This window comes from Gobius niger (genome assembly GCF_951799975.1).
Source record: "Gobius niger genome assembly, contig: SCAFFOLD_87, whole genome shotgun sequence".
Lineage (NCBI taxonomy): Eukaryota > Metazoa > Chordata > Actinopteri > Gobiiformes > Gobiidae > Gobius > Gobius niger.
Window position 1 is genome coordinate 103,441 of NW_027639124.1, and position 20,005 is coordinate 123,445.

The 20,005-nt window shown below is 47.5% G+C and overlaps 1 protein-coding gene across 1 annotated transcript; it reads right to left on the reverse strand.

Moving 5' to 3' along the window:
* Positions 1-1,271: 1,271 nt before the first annotated feature.
* tmem178a (transmembrane protein 178a) lies at positions 1,272-19,834 on the reverse strand. The gene is made up of 4 exons (XM_079583303.1): positions 19,307-19,834; positions 10,193-10,306; positions 6,191-6,328; positions 1,272-1,550 (listed from the first exon to the last, which is right to left on the reverse strand). Exons 1-4 carry the CDS (start codon positions 19,743-19,745, stop codon positions 1,315-1,317), a joined length of 927 nt encoding a protein of 308 aa, XP_079439429.1. The 5' UTR covers positions 19,746-19,834; the 3' UTR covers positions 1,272-1,314.
* Between the last annotated feature and the right edge of the window lie 171 nt (positions 19,835-20,005).

Below are 20,005 nucleotides of genomic sequence, written 5' to 3' on the forward strand. Positions count from 1 at the left end.
CCCGTCCCATGTGTCCCAGTTTAAGACCGGCCCGGCCCATGTGTCCCGGTTTAAGACCGGCCCGTCCCATGAGTCCCGGTTTAAGACCGGCCCGTCCCATGAGTCCCGGTTTAAGACCGGCCCGTCCCATGTGTCCCGGTTTAAGACCGGCCCGTCCCATGTGTCCCAGTTTAAGACCGGCCCGTCCCATGTGGCCCGTCCCATGAGTCCCAGTTTAAGACCGGCCCGTCCCATGTGTCCCAGTTTCAGACCGGCCCGTCCCATGTGTCCCAGTTTCAGACCGGCCCGTCCCATGTGTCCCGGTTTAAGACCGGCCCGTCCCATGTGTCCCAGTTTCAGACCGGCCCGTCCCATGAGTCCCGGTTTAAGACCGGCCCGTCCCATGTGTCCCAGTTTCAGACCGGCCCGTCCCATGTGTCTAAGTTTAAGACCGGCCCGTCCCATGTGTCTAAGTTTAAGACCGGCCCGTCCCATGTGTCCCGGTTTCAGACCGGCCCGTCCCATGTGTCCCAGTTTCAGACCGGCCCGTCCCATGTGTCCCGGTTTAAGACCGGCCCGTCCCATGTGTCTAAGTTTAAGACCGGCCCGTCCCATGTGTCCCGGTTTAAGACCGGCCCGTCCCATGTGTCCCAGTTTCAGACCGGCCCGTCCCATGTGTCCCGGTTTAAGACCGGCCCGTCCCATGTGTCTAAGTTTAAGACCGGCCCGTCCCATGTGTCCCGGTTTAAGACCGGCCCGTCCCATGTGTCCCAGTTTCAGACCGGCCCGTCCCATGTGTCCCGGTTTAAGACCGGCCCGTCCCATGTGTCCCAGTTTCAGACCGGCCCGTCCCATGTGTCCCGGTTTAAGACCGGCCCGTCCCATGTGTCCCGGTTTAAGACCGGCCCGTCCCATGTGTCCCAGTTTAAGACCGGCCCGGCCCATGTGTCCCGGTTTAAGACCGGCCCGTCCCATGAGTCCCGGTTTAAGACCGGCCCGTCCCGTGTCTATGACCCGAGTCTAAGGGAAGCGACACTAATATGTTAATTTTACAGAAAAGGCGCCTGAGTTTGACTGAAGGACCAGGGCTGGAATAAAAGAAACGTCTTTGGGCGACAGAAGTTTGTGAAACATTTAGTCAAATTAAGGCGAGAGGCTGCAGAAAAGTGTGAGTTCCTCCCACAAAGGAAATGCCCATATTTGGATCCTTCCGCTCTACACGTGGATACCCAACCTGCAGCGTCTCGCCTTAAACCCGCCTCTGTCCGGCCCCGGTCCAGACGCCTGCCTCCTGAAAACCCTGTGGTCCGTGTGTGCGTCTCCGATTGGCCGGTTTCAGACGGAGTCCTGGCGCTGGCTCTTGCCGTTGCCGTGGCGCCGCAGGCAGGGCGTCACCATGGCGACGGCCCCGGCGGCCACGGTGAGGGCGAGGCTGAGGCCGGCGCAGAACAGCGACCAGCCGAAGTTCTGCTCCACGTCCGACGGGAGGCCGTAGATGAACGGCGGCGTCCGGGAGAGGTCGTAGCTCACGGAGGAGGTGTAGGTGACGAGCGAGACGGAGCAGAAGAGGCCTGAGGAGAGAGGAACCAGGGGAGAAGGTCAGAACCAGGAGGAGACCAGGAGTAAACATCACCATGGAGACGGAGCAGAAGAGGCCTGAGGAGAGAGGAACCAGGGGAGAAGGTCAGAACCAGGAGGAGACGCAGCAGAAGAGGCCTGAGGAGAGAGGAACCAGGGGAGAAGGTCAGAACCAGGAGGAGACGGAGCAGAAGAGGCCTGAGGAGAGAGGAACCAGGGAGAAGGTCAGAACCAGGAGGAGACGGAGCAGAAGAGGCCTGAGGAGAGAGGAACCAGGGGAGAAGGTCAGAACCTGGAGGAGACCAGGAGTAAACATCACCAAGGAGATGGAGCAGAAGAGGCCTGAGGAGAGAGGAACCAGGACAGAACCACATACTCCAACTCTAGCAGCTAACTAGCAGCTAACTAGCAGCTAACTAGCAGCAAACTAGCGGCTAACTAGCGGCTAACTAGCAGCTAACTAGCAGCAAACTAGCAGCTAACTAGCAGCTAACTAGCAGCTAACTAGCGGCTAATGGCTCTGGTGATTCCTGGCCTGGCTCTGCTCTCTCTCAGAAATGAGTCTGGTCACGGAGCAATTGGAGCAGTTTGAAGGGGCGGGGCCTAGTGCTCACAGATTGTCAGTGAAATAAACCAATTAGCGATTAGCGATTAGCGGACGTGACGACAGCGTAGTCCAATTAAAAACATATGAACTCAGCAGAGAACACGAGGCAAAATCCGGACGACTTCATCCATGATTAGCTTGGGCTAATGTTCATGCTAATGCTAATGTTAATGCAAATGTCAATGCTAATGTTAATGCTAATGTCAATGTTAATGCTTATGTTAATGCTAATGTCAATGTTAATGCTAATGTTAATACTAATGTCAATGCTAATGTTAATGCAAATGCTAATGTTAATGCTAATGTTAATGCAAATGTCAATGCTAATGTTAATGCTAATGTCAATGTTAATGCTAATGTTAATGCAAATGCTAATGTTAATGCAAATGCTAATGTTAATGCAAATGCTAATGCTAATGTTAATGTTAATGTCAATGCTGTTCATGCTAATGTCACTGCAAATGTTAATGCTAATGTTGATGCTGATGTTAATGCTAATGTTGATGCTAAAGTTAATTCTAATGTTAATGCTAATGTTCATGCTAATGTTCATGCTAATGTTCATGCTAATGTTCATGCTAATGTTCATGCTAATGTTCATGCTAATGTTAATTCTAATGTTAATGCTAATGTTAATGCTAATGTTGCTGCTAATGTTAATGCTAATGTTAATGCTAATGTTGATGCTGTTGTTAATTCTAATGTTAATGCTAATGTTCATGCTAATGTTAATTCTAATGTTAATGCTAATGTTAATGCTAATGTTGCTGCTAATGTTAATGCTAATGTTAATGCTAATGTTGATGCTGTTGTTAATTCTAATGTTAATGCTAATGTTAATGCTAATGTTAATCCATCCATCCATCCATTTTCTTCCGCTTTATCCGGGGCCGGGTCGCGGGGGCAGCAGTCTCAGCAGAGATGCCCAAACTTCCCGATCCACACACACCTCCTCCAGCTGTTCTGACCCCGAGGCCACACCTCCTCCAGCTGTTCTGACCCCGAGGCCACACCTCCTCCAGCTGTTCTGACCCCGAGGCCACACCTCCTCCAGCTGTTCTGACCCCGAGGCCACACCTCCTCCAGCTGTTCTGACCCGAGGCCACACCTCCTCCAGCTGTTCTGACCCCGAGGCGACACCAGGCCAGCTCGGAGACATAGTCCCACCACCGTGTCCTGGGTCCACGAGGCCTTGTCCCACTAGGACAGGCCTGGAGGCGACCAGGAGGTATCCGGAACAGATGCCCGAGCCACCTCAGCTGCTCCTTTCGACGTGAAGGAGCAGCGACTCTACTCCGAGCTCCTCCCGGGTAACTGAGCTCCTCACCCCCAGCCACCCTGCGAAGGAAACTCATGTCGGCCGCTTGTATTCACGATCTTGTCCTTTCGGTCATGACCCAAATCTCATGACCATAGGTGAGGATCACATGACCATAGGTGAGGATCACATGACCATAGGTGAGGATCACATGACCATAGGTGAGGATCACATGACCATAGGTGAGGATCACATGACCATAGGTGAGGATCACATGACCATAGGTGAGGGTGGGAACGTAGATCGATCGGTAAATCGAGAGCTTTGCCCCGACTCAGCTCCCTCTTCACCACGACAGACCGATACAGCGACCGCATCACTGCTGACGCCGCACCGATGCTAATGTTAATGCTAATGTTAATGCTAATGTTAATGCTAATGTTAATGCTAATGTTCATGCTAATGTCAATGCTAATGTTAATGCTAATGTTAATGTTAATGCTAATGTTAATGCTAATGTTGATGCTAATGTTAATTCTAATGTTAATGTTAATGCTAATGTTAATGCTAATGTTGATGCTAATGTTAATTCTAATGTTAATGTTAATGCCAGTGCTAATGTCAATGCTAATGTTCATTCTAATGTTGATGCTGATGTTAATGCTAATGTTAATGCTAATGTTAATGCTAATGTTAATGCTAATGTTAATGCTAATGTTAATGCTAATGTTAATGCCAGTGTTAATGTCCATGCTAATGTTAATGCTAATGTTAATGCTAATGTTAATGCTAATGTTAATGCCAGTGCTAATGTCAATGCTAATGTTAATTCTAATGTTAATGCTAATGTTAATGCTAATGTCAATGCTAATGTTAATGCTAATGTTAATGCTAATGTTAATGCCAGTGCTAATGTCAATGCTAATGTTAATTCTAATGTTAATGCTAATGTTAATGCTAATGTTAATTCTAATGTTAATGCTAATGTTAATGCTAATGTTAATGCTAATGTTAATGCTAATGTTAATTCTAATGTTAATGCTAATGTTAATTCTAATGTTAATGTTAATGCTAATGTTAATGCTAATGTTGATGCTAATGTTAATTCTAATGTTAATTCTAATGTTAATGTTAATGCTAATGTTAATGCTAATGTTAATGCCAGTGCTAATGTCCATGCTAATGTTAATGCTAATGTTAATGCTAATGTTAATGCCAGTGCTAATGTCCATGCTAATGTTAATGCTAATGTTAATGCTAATGTTAATGCTAATGTTAATGCTAATGTTAATGCCAGTGCTAATGTCAATGCTAATGTTAATTCTAATGTTAATGCTAATGTTAATGCTAATGTCCATGCTAATGTTAATGCTAATGTTAATGCTAATGTTAATGCTAATGTTAATGCCAGTGCTAATGTCAATGCTAATGTTAATTCTAATGTTAATGCTAATGTTAATGCTAATGTTAATTCTAATGTTAATGCTAATGTTAATGCTAATGTTAATGCTAATGTTAATTCTAATGTTAATGCTAATATTAATTCTAATGTTAATGTTAATGCTAATGTTAATGCTAATGTTAATGCTAATGTTGATGCTAATGTTAATTCTAATGTTAATGCTAATGCCAGTGCTAATGTCAATGCTAATGTTCATTCTAATGTTGATGCTGATGTTAATGCTAATGTTAATGCTAATGTTAATGCCAGTGCTAATGTCAATGCTAATGTTAATTCTAATGTTAATGCTAATGTTAATGCTAATGTTAATTCTAATGTTAATGCTAATGTTAATGCTAATGTTAATGCTAATGTTAATTCTAATGTTAATGCTAATATTAATTCTAATGTTAATGTTAATGCTAATGTTAATGCTAATGTTGATGCTAATGTTAATTCTAATGTTAATGCTAATGCCAGTGCTAATGTCAATGCTAATGTTCATTCTAATGTTGATGCTGATGTTAATGCTAATGTTAATGCTAATGTTCATGCTAATGTCAATGCTAATGTTCATGCTAATGTCAATGCTAATGTTCATGCTAATGTTAATGTTAATGTTAATGCTAATGTTAATGCTAATGTTAATGCTAATGTTAATGCTAATGTCAATGCTAATGCTAATGTTAATGCTAATGTTATTGCTAATGTTAATGTTTGAAAAACATGGCGGCGCAGCGAGTGACGTCACCTTCTCATTTCTCTGTAACGTCGTGATTGGTTCGGCCAGACCCGCCTACTTTCAGTGGGTGTGGTTTATCAGGCTCGCAGAAAGAGGTGGGTGTGGTTTATCTGGCTCGCAGAAAGAGGTGGGTGTCGTTTATCTGGCTCGCAGAAAGAGGTGGGTGTGGTTTATCTGGCTCGCAGAAAGAGGTGGGTGTGGTTTATCTGGCTCACAGAAAGAGGTGGGTGTGGTTTATCTGGCTCGCAGAAAGAGGTGGGTGTGGTTTATCTGGCTCGCAGAAAGAGGTGGGTGTGGTTTATCTGGCTCGCAGAAAGAGGTGGGTGTGGTTTATCTGGCTCGCAGAAAGAGGTGGGTGTGGTTTATCTGGCTCGCAGAAAGAGGTGGGTGTGGTTTATCTGGCTCGCAGAAAGAGGTGGGTGTGGTTTATCTGGCTCGCAGAAAGAAGTGGGTGTGGTTTATCAGGCGAGGTGATTCCTGAGTCGCTTCTGCCCAGAGGCTTAATTCATCTGAGTCTAACACAGAGGAGCCTCTGTGAGGATCATCTCAGAAGGTCAGAGGTCACAGATGGAGTGATGTTTGTACCTGCCATGATGAAGAGCAGCCCGGACACGTGCTGCGTCAGGCTCTCCTCCCAGAAGAAGCCCACGGACGCCACGATGGCTCCACAGAGAAGAACGGCCGCCGACATGCCCAGGAACCCGGCCGTCATCCTCCGCAGGTCTGAAACATGGAGGAGAACATGTGAGGAGGTCTGAAACATGAAGGAGAACATGTGAGGAGGTCTGAAACATGAGGGAGAACATGTGAGGAGGTCTGAAACATGGAGGAGAACATGTGAGGAGGTCTGAAACATGGAGGAGAACATGTGAGGAGGTCTGAAACATGAAGGAGAACATGTGAGGAGGTCTGAAACATGGAGGAGAACATGTGAGGAGGTCTGAAACATGGAGGAGAACATGTGAGGAGGTCTGAAACATGAAGGAGAACATGTGAGGAGGTCTGAAACATGAAGGAGAACATGTGAGGAGGTCTGAAACATGGAGGAGAACATGTGAGGAGGTCTGAAACATGGAGGAGAACATGTGAGGAGGTCTGAAACATGATGGAGAACATGTGAGGAGGTCTGAAACATGATGGAGAACATGTGAGGAGGTCTGAAACATGAAGGAGAACATGTGAGGAGGTCTGAAACATGAAGGAGAGCATGTGAGGAGGTCTGAAACATGAAGGAGAACATGTGAGGAGGTCTGAAACATGGAGGAGAGCATGTGAGGAGGTCTGGAACATGGAGGAGAACATGTGAGGAGGTCTGAAACATGGAGGAGAACATGTGAGGAGGTCTGAAACATGAAGGAGAACATGTGAGGAGGTCTGAAACATGATGGAGAACATGTGAGGAGGTCTGAAACATGATGGAGAACATGTGAGGAGGTCTGAAACATGAAGGAGAACATGTGAGGAGGTCTGAAACATGAAGGAGAGCATGTGAGGAGGTCTGAAACAAGGAGGAGAGCATGTGAGGAGGTCTGAAACAAGGAGGAGAACATGTGAGGAGGTCTGAAACATGAAGGAGAACATGTGAGGAGGTCTGAAACATGAAGGAGAACATGTGAGGAGGTCTGAAACATGAGGGAGAACATGTGAGGAGGTCTGAAACATGAAGGAGAACACGTGAGGAGGTCTGAAACATGAAGGAGAGCATGTGAGGAGGTCTGAAACATGGAGGAGAGCATGTGAGGAGGTCTGAAACATGAAGGAGAGCATGTGAGGAGGTCTGACACATGAAGGAGAGCATGTGAGGAGGTCTGAAACATGATGGAGAACATGTGAGGAGGTCTGAAACATGAAGGAGAGCATGTGAGGAGGTCTGAAACATGGAGGAGATCATGTGAGGAGGTCTGAAACATGGAGGAGATCATGTGAGGAGGTCTGAAACATGGAGGAGATCATGTGAGGAGGTCTGAAACATGAAGGAGAACATGTGAGGAGGTCTGAAACATGGAGGAGATCATGTGAGGAGGTCTGAAACATGGAGGAGATCATGTGAGGAGGTCTGAAACATGAAGGAGAACATGTGAGGAGGTCTGAAACATGGAGGAGAACATGTGAGGAGGTCTGAAACATGGAGGAGAACATGTGAGGAGGTCTGAAACATGAAGGAGAACATGTGAGGAGGTCTGAAACATGGAGGAGAACACGTGAGGAGGTCTGAAACATGGAGGAGAACATGTGAGGAGGTCTGAAACAAGGAGGAGAACATGTGAGGAGGTCTGAAACATGGAGGAGAACATGTGAGGAGGTCTGAGACATGAAGGAGAACATGTGAGGAGGTCTGAAACATGAAGGAGAACATGTGAGGAGGTCTGAAACATGGAGGAGAACATGTGAGGAGGTCTGAAACATGGAGGAGAACATGTGAGGAGGTCTGAAACATGATGGAGAACATGTGAGGAGGTCTGAAACATGAAGGAGAGCATGTGAGGAGGTCTGAAACATGAAGGAGAACATGTAAGGAGGTCTGAAACATGAAGGAGAGCATGTGAGGAGGTCTGAAACATGGAGGAGAACATGTGAGGAGGTCTGAAACAAGGAGGAGAGCATGTGAGGAGGTCTGAAACATGAAGGAGAACATGTGAGGAGGTCTGAAACATGGAGGAGAACATGTGAGGAGGTCTGAAACATGAAGGAGAACATGTGAGGAGGTCTGAAACATGAAGGAGAGCATGTGAGGAGGTCTGAAACATGGAGGAGAACATGTGAGGAGGTCTGAAACATGGAGGAGAACATGTGAGGAGGTCTGAAACATGGAGGAGAACATGTGAGGAGGTCTGAAACATGGAGGAGAACATGTGAGGAGGTCTGAAACATGGAGGAGAACATGTGAGGAGGTCTGAAACATGAGGGAGAACATGTGAGGAGGTCTGAAACATGAAGGAGAACATGTGAGGAGGTCTGAAACATGAAGGAGAACATGTGAGGAGGTCTGAAACATGGAGGAGAACATGTGAGGAGGTCTGAAACATGGAGGAGAACATGTGAGGAGGTCTGAAACATGAAGGAGAGCATGTGAGAAGGTCTGAAACATGAAGGAGAACATGTGAGGAGGTCTGAAACATGATGGAGAACATGTGAGGAGGTCTGAAACATGAAGGAGAACATGTGAGGAGGTCTGAAACATGAAGGAGAACATGTGAGGAGGTCTGAAACATGGAGGAGAACATGTGAGGAGGTCTGAAACATGGAGGAGAACATGTGAGGAGGTCTGAAACATGAAGGAGAACATGTGAGGAGGTCTGAAACATGAAGGAGAACATGTGAGGAGGTCTGAAACATGAAGGAGAACATGTGAGGAGGTCTGAAACATGAAGGAGAGCATGTGAGGAGGTCTGAAACATGGAGGAGAACATGTGAGGAGGTCTGAAACATGAAGGAGAGCATGTGAGGAGGTCTGAAACAAGGAGGAGAACATGTGAGGAGGTCTGAAACATGGAGGAGAACATGTGAGGAGGTCTGAAACATGGAGGAGAACATGTGAGGAGGTCTGAAACATGAAGGAGAACATGTGAGGAGGTCTGAAACATGGAGGAGAACATGTGAGGAGGTCTGAAACATGGAGGAGAACATGTGAGGAGGTCTGAAACATGAAGGAGAGCATGTGAGGAGGTCTGAAACATGAAGGAGAACATGTGAGGAGGTCTGAAACATGAAGGAGAACATGTGAGGAGGTCTGGAACATGGAGGAGAACATGTGAGGAGGTCTGGAACATGGAGGAGAACATGTGAGGAGGTCTGAAACATGGAGGAGAACATGTGAGGAGGTCTGAAACATGAAGGAGAACATGTGAGGAGGTCTGAAACATGGAGGAGAACATGTGAGGAGGTCTGAAACATGAAGGAGAACATGTGAGGAGGTTTGAAACATGAAGGAGAACATGTGAGGAGGTCTGAAACATGAAGGAGAACATGTGAGGAGGTCTGAAACATGGAGGAGAACATGTGAGGGGGTCTGAAACATGACGGAGAACATGTGAGGAGGTCTGAAACATGAAGGAGAGCATGTGAGGAGGTCTGAAACATGGAGGAGAACATGTGAGGAGGTCTGAAACATGAAGGAGAGCATGTGAGGAGGTCTGAAACATGAGGGAGAACATGTGAGAAGGTCTGAAACATGGAGGAGAACATGTGAGGAGGTCTGAAACATGGAGGAGAACATGTGAGGAGGTCTGAAACATGAAGGAGAACATGTGAGGAGGTCTGAAACATGAGGGAGAACATGTGAGGAGGGCTTCAGGCACAGGAGGGAGATGAAGGCGCTGGTCTGAGGGGCTTCAAACACCGCGTGGGCATCTGTTACCACGGAGACACAGCGGGGGGCGGGTCAGGGAGACGGTTTCCATGGAAACTGGCACTAATGAGGCTGGGACTTTGCCCACAGCAAGACCTTACAGGCGCTCAGAACTCACAGACCTCAGACCTCACAGACCTCAGACCTCACAGACCTAAGACCTCACAGACCTCAGACCTCACAGACCTCAGACCTCACAGACATTACAAACAGGTGCATTAAAGGAGAAGGTCACTCACGCAGGAGGTGCCACTCGTCCTGCTGGATGGTCCTGGTCAGGTTCAGGGGGATGTTCCTCAGTCGGATCGGCTGAGAGAAGTGATACTTCACTGGAGTGCACCTTTCAGCTATTCCTGCACAGAAGACACAGACCTTTCAGCAGTTCTTTCACACAGACCTTTCAGCAGTTCTTACACACAGACCTTTCAGCAGTTCTTACACACAGACCTTTCAGCAGTTCTTACACACTGACTTTTCAGCAGTGCAATGATGAGCTTACCTCTGAGGATGAGTGTGTTTACCTCTGAGGATGAGTTTGTTTACCTCTGAGGATGAGTGTGTTTACCTCTGAGGATGAGCGTGTTTACCTCTGAGGATGAGCGTGTTTACCTCTGAGGATGAGCTTGTTTACCTCTGAGGATGAGTGTGTTTACCTCTGAGGATGAGCGTGTTTACCTCTGAGGATGAGCGTGTTTACCTCTGAGGATGAGCTTGTTTACCTCTGAGGATGAGTGTGTTTACCTCTGAGGATGAGCTTGTTTACCTCTGAGGATGAGTGTGTTTACCTCTGAGGATGAGCGTGTTTACCTCTGAGGATGAGCTTGTTTACCTCTGAGGATGAGTGTGTTTACCTCTGAGGATGAGTTTGTTTACCTCTGAGGATGAGTTTGTTTACCTCTGAGGATGAGCTTGTTTACCTCTGAGGATGAGTGTGTTTACCTCTGAGGATGAGTGTGTTTACCTCTGAGGATGAGTGTGTTTACCTCTGAGGATGAGTGTGTTTACCTCTGAGGATGAGTGTGTTTACCTCTGAGGATGAGCGTGTTTACCTCTGAGGATGAGTTTGTTTACCTCTGAGGATGAGCTTGTTTACCTCTGAGGATGAGCTTGTTTACCTCTGAGGATGAGCTTGTTTACCTCTGAGGATGAGCGTGTTTACCTCTGAGGATGAGTGTGTTTACCTCTGAGGATGAGCGTGTTTACCTCTGAGGATGAGTGTGTTTACCTCTGAGGATGAGTTTGTTTACCTCTGAGGATGAGCGTGTTTACCTCTGAGGATGAGCGTGTTTACCTCTGAGGATGAGTGTGTTTACCTCTGAGGATGAGTGTGTTTACCTCTGAGGATGAGCGTGTTTACCTCTGAGGATGAGTTTGTTTACCTCTGAGGATGAGCTTGTTTACCTCTGAGGATGAGCTTGTTTACCTCTGAGGATGAGCTTGTTTACCTCTGAGGATGAGCGTGTTTACCTCTGAGGATGAGTGTGTTTACCTCTGAGGATGAGCGTGTTTACCTCTGAGGATGAGTGTGTTTACCTCTGAGGATGAGTTTGTTTACCTCTGAGGATGAGTGTGTTTACCTCTGAGGATGAGTGTGTTTATCTCTGAGGATGAGCTTGTTTACCTCTGAGGATGAGTGTGTTTACCTCTGAGGATGAGTGTGTTTACCTCTGAGGATGAGTGTGTTTACCTCTGAGGATGAGTGTGTTAACCTCTGAGGATGAGTGTGTTTACCTCTGAGGATGAGTGTGTTTACCTCTGAGGATGAGCGTGTTTACCTCTGAGGATGAGTGTGTTTACCTCTGAGGATGAGTTTGTTTACCTCTGAGGATGAGCGTGTTTACCTCTGAGGATGAGCGTGTTTACCTCTGAGGATGAGTGTGTTTACCTCTGAGGATGAGTGTGTTTACCTCTGAGGATGAGCGTGTTTACCTCTGAGGATGAGCGTGTTTACCTCTGAGGATGAGTGTGTTTACCTCTGAGGATGAGCGTGTTTACCTCTGAGGATGAGTGTGTTTACCTCTGAGGATGAGTGTGTTTACCTCTGAGGATGAGTGTGTTTACCTCTGAGGATGAGTGTGTTTACCTCTGAGGATGAGCGTGTTTACCTCTGAGGATGAGTGTGTTTACCTCTGAGGATGAGCTTGTTTACCTCTGAGGATGAGTGTGTTTACCTCTGAGGATGAGCGTGTTTACCTCTGAGGATGAGCGTGTTTACCTCTGAGGATGAGCGTGTTTACCTCTGAGGATGAGTTTACCTCTGAGGATGAGCGTGTTTACCTCTGAGGATGAGCGTGTTTACCTCTGAGGATGAGCGTGTTTACCTCTGAGGATGAGCTTGTTTACCTCTGAGGATGAGCTTGTTTACCTCTGAGGATGAGCTTGTTTACCTCTGAGGATGAGTGTGTTTACCTCTGAGGATGAGCTTACCTCTGAGGATGAGCTTGTTTACCTCTGAGGATGAGCGTGTTTACCTCTGAGGATGAGTGTGTTTACCTCTGAGGATGAGTGTGTTAACCTCTGAGGATGAGCTTGTTTACCTCTGAGGATGAGCGTGTTTACCTCTGAGGATGAGCGTGTTTACCTCTGAGGATGAGCGTGTTTACCTCTGAGGATGAGTGTGTTTACCTCTGAGGATGAGCGTGTTTACCTCTGAGGATGAGCGTGTTTACCTCTGAGGATGAGCGTGTTTACCTCTGAGGATGAGTGTGTTTACCTCTGAGGAAGAGCGTGTTTACCTCTGAGGATGAGTGTGTTTACCTCTGAGGATGAGCGTGTTTACCTCTGAGGATGAGCGTGTTTACCTCTGAGGATGAGTGTGTTTACCTCTGAGGATGAGTGTGTTTACCTCTGAGGATGAGTGTGTTTACCTCTGAGGATGAGCGTGTTTACCTCTGAGGATGAGTGTGTTTACCTCTGAGGATGAGTGTGTTTACCTCTGAGGATGAGTGTGTTTACCTCTGAGGATGAGTGTGTTTACCTCTGAGGATGAGTGTGTTTACCTCTGAGGATGAGCGTGTTTACCTCTGAGGATGAGCGTGTTTACCTCTGAGGATGAGTGTGTTTACCTCTGAGGATGAGTGTGTTTACCTCTGAGGATGAGCTTGTTTACCTCTGAGGATGAGTGTGTTTACCTCTGAGGATGAGCTTGTTTACCTCTGAGGATGAGCGTGTTTACCTCTGAGGATGAGCTTGTTTACCTCTGAGGATGAGCCTGTTTACCTCTGAGGATGAGCGTGTTTACCTCTGAGGATGAGCGTGTTTACCTCTGAGGATGAGCGTGTTTACCTCTGAGGATGAGCTTGTTTACCTCTGAGGATGAGCCTGTTTACCTCTGAGGATGAGCTTGTTTACCTCTGAGGATGAGCCTGTTTACCTCTGAGGATGAGCTTGTTTACCTCTGAGGATGAGCTTGTTTACCTCTGAGGATGAGTGTGTTTACCTCTGAGGATGAGCTTGTTTACCTCTGAGGATGAGCGTGTTTACCTCTGAGGATGAGCTTGTTTACCTCTGAGGATGAGCTTGTTTACCTCTGAGGATGAGTGTGTTTACCTCTGAGGATGAGTGTGTTTACCTCTGAGGATGAGCTTGTTTACCTCTGAGGATGAGTGTGTTTACCTCTGAGGATGAGTGTGTTTACCTCTGAGGATGAGCTTGTTTACCTCTGAGGATGAGCTTGTTTACCTCTGAGGATGAGCTTGTTTACCTCTGAGGATGAGTGTGTTTACCTCTGAGGATGAGCTTGTTTACCTCTGAGGATGAGTGTGTTTACCTCTGAGGATGAGCTTGTTTACCTCTGAGGATGAGTGTGTTTACCTCTGAGGATGAGTGTGTTTACCTCTGAGGATGAGCTTGTTTACCTCTGAGGATGAGCGTGTTTACCTCTGAGGATGAGCCTGTTTACCTCTGAGGATGAGCCTGTTTACCTCTGAGGATGAGTGTGTTTACCTCTGAGGATGAGTTAACCTCTGAGGATGAGTGTGTTTACCTCTGAGGATGAGTTAACCTCTGAGGATGAGTGTGTTTACCTCTGAGGATGAGCGTGTTTACCTCTGAGGATGAGTGTGTTTACCTCTGAGGATGAGCGTGTTTACCTCTGAGGATGAGTGTGTTTACCTCTGAGGATGAGTGTGTTTACCTCTGAGGATGAGCTTACCTCTGAGGATGAGTGTGTTTACCTCTGAGGATGAGTGTGTTTACCTCTGAGGATGAGTGTGTTTACCTCTGAGGATGAGTGTGTTTACCTCTGAGGATGAGTGTGTTTACCTCTGAGGATGAGTGTGTTTACCTCTGAGGATGAGTGTGTTTACCTCTGAGGATGAGCTTGTTTACCTCTGAGGATGAGCGTGTTTACCTCTGAGGATGAGCCTGTTTACCTCTGAGGATGAGCCTGTTTACCTCTGAGGATGAGTGTGTTTACCTCTGAGGATGAGCTTGTTTACCTCTGAGGATGAGCCTGTTTACCTCTGAGGATGAGCGTGTTTACCTCTGAGGATGAGTGTGTTTACCTCTGAGGATGAGTGTGTTTACCTCTGAGGATGAGCGTGTTTACCTCTGAGGATGAGCTTGTTTACCTCTGAGGATGAGTGTGTTTACCTCTGAGGATGAGTGTGTTTACCTCTGAGGATGAGCTTGTTTACCTCTGAGGATGAGCTTGTTTACCTCTGAGGATGAGCGTGTTTACCTCTGAGGATGAGCGTGTTTATCTCTGAGGATGAGTGTGTTTACCTCTGAGGATGAGCTTACCTCTGAGGATGAGTGTGTTTACCTCTGAGGATGAGTGTGTTTACCTCTGAGGATGAGTGTGTTTACCTCTGAGGATGAGTGTGTTTACCTCTGAGGATGAGTGTGTTTACCTCTGAGGATGAGTGTGTTTACCTCTGAGGATGAGCGTGTTTACCTCTGAGGATGAGTGTGTTTACCTCTGAGGATGAGCGTGTTTATCTCTGAGGATGAGTGTGTTTACCTCTGAGGATGAGCGTGTTTATCTCTGAGGATGAGTGTGTTTACCTCTGAGGATGAGTGTGTTTACCTCTGAGGATGAGCGTGTTTATCTCTGAGGATGAGTGTGTTTACCTCTGAGGATGAGCGTGTTTACCTCTGAGGATGAGCGTGTTTATCTCTGAGGATGAGTGTGTTTACCTCTGAGGATGAGCTTACCTCTGAGGATGAGTGTGTTTACCTCTGAGGATGAGTGTGTTTACCTCTGAGGATGAGCGTGTTTACCTCTGAGGATGAGCTTGTTTACCTCTGAGGATGAGTGTGTTTACCTCTGAGGATGAGTGTGTTTACCTCTGAGGATGAGTGTGTTTACCTCTGAGGATGAGCGTGTTTACCTCTGAGGATGAGTGTGTTTACCTCTGAGGATGAGCGTGTTTACCTCTGAGGATGAGTGTGTTTACCTCTGAGGATGAGCGTGTTTACCTCTGAGGATGAGCGTGTTTACCTCTGAGGATGAGTGTGTTTACCTCTGAGGATGAGTGTGTTTACCTCTGAGGATGAGTGTGTTTACCTCTGAGGATGAGCGTGTTTACCTCTGAGGATGAGTGTGTTTACCTCTGAGGATGAGCGTGTTTACCTCTGAGGATGAGTGTGTTTACCTCTGAGGATGAGTGTGTTTACCTCTGAGGATGAGCTTGTTTACCTCTGAGGATGAGCGTGTTTACCTCTGAGGATGAGCTTACCTCTGAGGATGAGTGTGTTTACCTCTGAGGATGAGCTTGTTTACCTCTGAGGATGAGCGTGTTTACCTCTGAGGATGAGCGTGTTTACCTCTGAGGATGAGCGTGTTTACCTCTGAGGATGAGTGTGTTTACCTCTGAGGATGAGTGTGTTTACCTCTGAGGATGAGCTTGTTTACCTCTGAGGATGAGCTTGTTTACCTCTGAGGATGAGCTTGTTTACCTCTGAGGATGAGTGTGTTTACCTCTGAGGATGAGCTTGTTAACCTCTGAGGATGAGTGTGTTTACCTCTGAGGATGAGCTTGTTTACCTCTGAGGATGAGCGTGTTTACCTCTGAGGATGAGTGTGTTTACCTCTGAGGATGAGTGTGTTTACCTCTGAGGATGAGTTTGTTTACCTCTGAGGATGAGCTTGTTTACCTCTGAGGATGAGTGTGTTTACCTCTGAGGATGAGTGTGTTTACCTCTGAGGATGAGTGTGTTTACCTCTGAGGATGAGTGTGTTTACCTCTGAGGATGAGTGTGTTTACCTCTGAGGATGAGTGTGTTTACCTCTGAGGATGAGTGTGTTTACCTCTGAGGATGAGCGTGTTTACCTCTGAGGATGAGCTTGTTTACCTCTGAGGATGAGCTTGTTTACCTCTGAGGATGAGTGTGTTTATCTCTGAGGATGAGCGTGTTTACCTCTGAGGATGAGTGTGTTTACCTCTGAGGATGAGTGTGTTTACCTCTGAGGATGAGTGTGTTTACCTCTGAGGATGAGCTTGTTTACCTCTGAGGATGAGCGTGTTTACCTCTGAGGATGAGTTTGTTTACCTCTGAGGATGAGCTTGTTTACCTCTGAGGATGAGCGTGTTTACCTCTGAGGATGAGTTTGTTTACCTCTGAGGATGAGCTTGTTTACCTCTGAGGATGAGCGTGTTTACCTCTGAGGATGAGCTTGTTTACCTCTGAGGATGAGTGTGTTTACCTCTGAGGATGAGTGTGTTTACCTCTGAGGATGAGTGTGTTTACCTCTGAGGATGAGCTTGTTTACCTCTGAGGATGAGCTTGTTTACCTCTGAGGATGAGTGTGTTTACCTCTGAGGATGAGTGTGTTTACCTCTGAGGATGAGCTTGTTTACCTCTGAGGATGAGCTTGTTTACCTCTGAGGATGAGTGTGTTTACCTCTGAGGATGAGTGTGTTTACCTCTGAGGATGAGTGTGTTTACCTCTGAGGATGAGCGTGTTTACCTCTGAGGATGAGCGTGTTTACCTCTGAGGATGAGTTTGTTTACCTCTGAGGATGAGTGTGTTTACCTCTGAGGATGAGCGTGTTTACCTCTGAGGATGAGTGTGTTTACCTCTGAGGATGAGTGTGTTTACCTCTGAGGATGAGTGTGTTTACCTCTGAGGATGAGCGTGTTTACCTCTGAGGATGAGCTTGTTTACCTCTGAGGATGAGCGTGTTTACCTCTGAGGATGAGTTTGTTTACCTCTGAGGATGAGCTTGTTTACCTCTGAGGATGAGCGTGTTTACCTCTGAGGATGAGCTTGTTTACCTCTGAGGATTAGTGTGTTTACCTCTGAGGATGAGTGTGTTTACCTCTGAGGATGAGCGTGTTTACCTCTGAGGATGAGTGTGTTTACCTCTGAGGATGAGTGTGTTTATCTCTGAGGATGAGTGTGTTTATCTCTGAGGATGAGCGTGTTTACCTCTGAGGATGAGCTTGTTTACCTCTGAGGATGAGCGTGTTTACCTCTGAGGATGAGCGTGTTTACCTCTGAGGATGAGCGTGTTTACCTCTGAGGATGAGTGTGTTTACCTCTGAGGATGAGCGTGTTTACCTCTGAGGATGAGCGTGTTTACCTCTGAGGATGAGCGTGTTTACCTCTGAGGATGAGTGTGTTTACCTCTGAGGAAGAGCGTGTTTACCTCTGAGGATGAGTGTGTTTACCTCTGAGGATGAGCGTGTTTACCTCTGAGGATGAGCGTGTTTACCTCTGAGGATGAGTGTGTTTACCTCTGAGGATGAGTGTGTTTACCTCTGAGGATGAGCTTGTTTACCTCTGAGGATGAGTGTGTTTACCTCTGAGGATGAGTGTGTTTACCTCTGAGGATGAGCGTGTTTACCTCTGAGGATGAGTGTGTTTACCTCTGAGGATGAGTGTGTTTACCTCTGAGGATGAGTGTGTTTACCTCTGAGGATGAGCGTGTTTACCTCTGAGGATGAGTGTGTTTACCTCTGAGGATGAGCTTGTTTACCTCTGAGGATGAGCTTGTTTACCTCTGAGGATGAGCTTGTTTACCTCTGAGGATGAGCTTGTTTACCTCTGAGGATGAGTGTGTTTACCTCTGAGGATGAGCTTGTTTACCTCTGAGGATGAGTGTGTTTACCTCTGAGGATGAGTGTGTTTACCTCTGAGGATGAGCTTACCTCTGAGGATGAGCTTGTTTACCTCTGAGGATGAGCTTGTTTACCTCTGAGGATGAGTGTGTTTACCTCTGAGGATGAGTGTGTTTACCTCTGAGGATGAGCGTGTTTACCTCTGAGGATGAGTGTGTTTACCTCTGAGGATGAGTGTGTTTACCTCTGAGGATGAGTGTGTTTACCTCTGAGGATGAGCGTGTTTACCTCTGAGGATGAGTGTGTTTACCTCTGAGGATGAGTGTGTTTACCTCTGAGGATGAGTGTGTTTACCTCTGAGGATGAGCGTGTTTACCTCTGAGGATGAGTTTACCTCTGAGGATGAGTGTGTTTACCTCTGAGGATGAGCTTGTTTACCTCTGAGGATGAGCTTGTTTACCTCTGAGGATGAGTGTGTTTACCTCTGAGGATGAGTGTGTTTACCTCTGAGGATGAGTGTGTTTACCTCTGAGGATGAGTGTGTTTACCTCTGAGGATGAGCGTGTTTACCTCTGAGGATGAGCTTGTTTACCTCTGAGGATGAGTGTGTTTACCTCTGAGGATGAGTGTGTTTACCTCTGAGGATGAGCTTGTTTACCTCTGAGGATGAGCTTGTTTACCTCTGAGGATGAGTGTGTTTACCTCTGAGGATGAGCTTGTTTACCTCTGAGGATGAGCTTGTTTACCTCTGAGGATGAGTGTGTTTACCTCTGAGGATGAGCTTGTTTACCTCTGAGGATGAGCTTGTTTACCTCTGAGGATGAGCTTGTTTACCTCTGAGGATGAGTGTGTTTACCTCTGAGGATGAGCTTGTTTACCTCTGAGGATGAGTGTGTTTACCTCTGAGGATGAGTGTGTTTACCTCTGAGGATGAGCTTACCTCTGAGGATGAGCGTGTTTACCTCTGAGGATGAGCTTGTTTACCTCTGAGGATGAGTGTGTTTACCTCTGAGGATGAGCTTGTTTACCTCTGAGGATGAGTGTGTTTACCTCTGAGGATGAGTGTGTTTACCTCTGAGGATGAGCTTGTTTACCTCTGAGGATGAGTGTGTTTACCTCTGAGGATGAGTGTGTTTACCTCTGAGGATGAGCTTACCTCTGAGGATGAGTGTGTTTACCTCTGAGGATGAGCTTACCTCTGAGGATGAGCTTGTTTACCTCTGAGGATGAGCTTGTTTACCTCTGAGGATGAGTGTGTTTACCTCTGAGGATGAGCGTGTTTACCTCTGAGGATGAGTGTGTTTACCTCTGAGGATGAGCTTGTTAACCTCTGAGGATGAGCTTACCTCTGAGGATGAGCTTGTCTATATCCGGGTCCTTCCCGCTGACGTAGCACTTCCGCCACAGGCCTGCGGTGGTGCTAAAGAGCGGCCGCCCGCACTCCGTCTCCAGGATGCCCATCCCGAGGATCGCGCGCCAGTTCTCCAGCAGCTCGTCCTCGCGGCTGCCCACGTGCACGGGCCGGAGGGCGGAGCCTCTGGGCCCGCCCCCGTCCACGAGCGGCAGGTGGAAGATGGGCTCGTCCCGGTTCTTCTGGTCCGTGGAGTCTGCGCCCGCGCGGTCGCAGTTACGCTTGTGCGCGCGCGTGTCCGTCTCGTGCCAGTGGTCGGTGCTGATGGCGAGCACGAGCAGCAGCAGCGAGAGCGCGCTGAGAGAAAGGCTCGCGACCGTCACCGTGACCGTGAGAGGCCGCGCGCGCTCCCTGACTGATCCGTCCCGCGCCATCGTCCCGGTGCCGCTCCTGGTCCATCCGCGGCCGGGACGCGACGAGGCGGTCCCGCTCAGGCCTCGCGCTGTGTCCCCCCTGTCCTCGCGCTGTCTCCCCTCAGTCCTCGCGCTGTCTCCCCTCAGTCCTCGCGCTGTCTCCCCTCAGTCCTCGCGCTGTGTCCCCCTCCTCTCCTCTCCACGCGCAGGAACAACAGCCTCTCCGCTCCTCACGGCCGCTCCTCGCGCTCTCCCCGCTCTGTCCTCCTCACGGCCCGGCT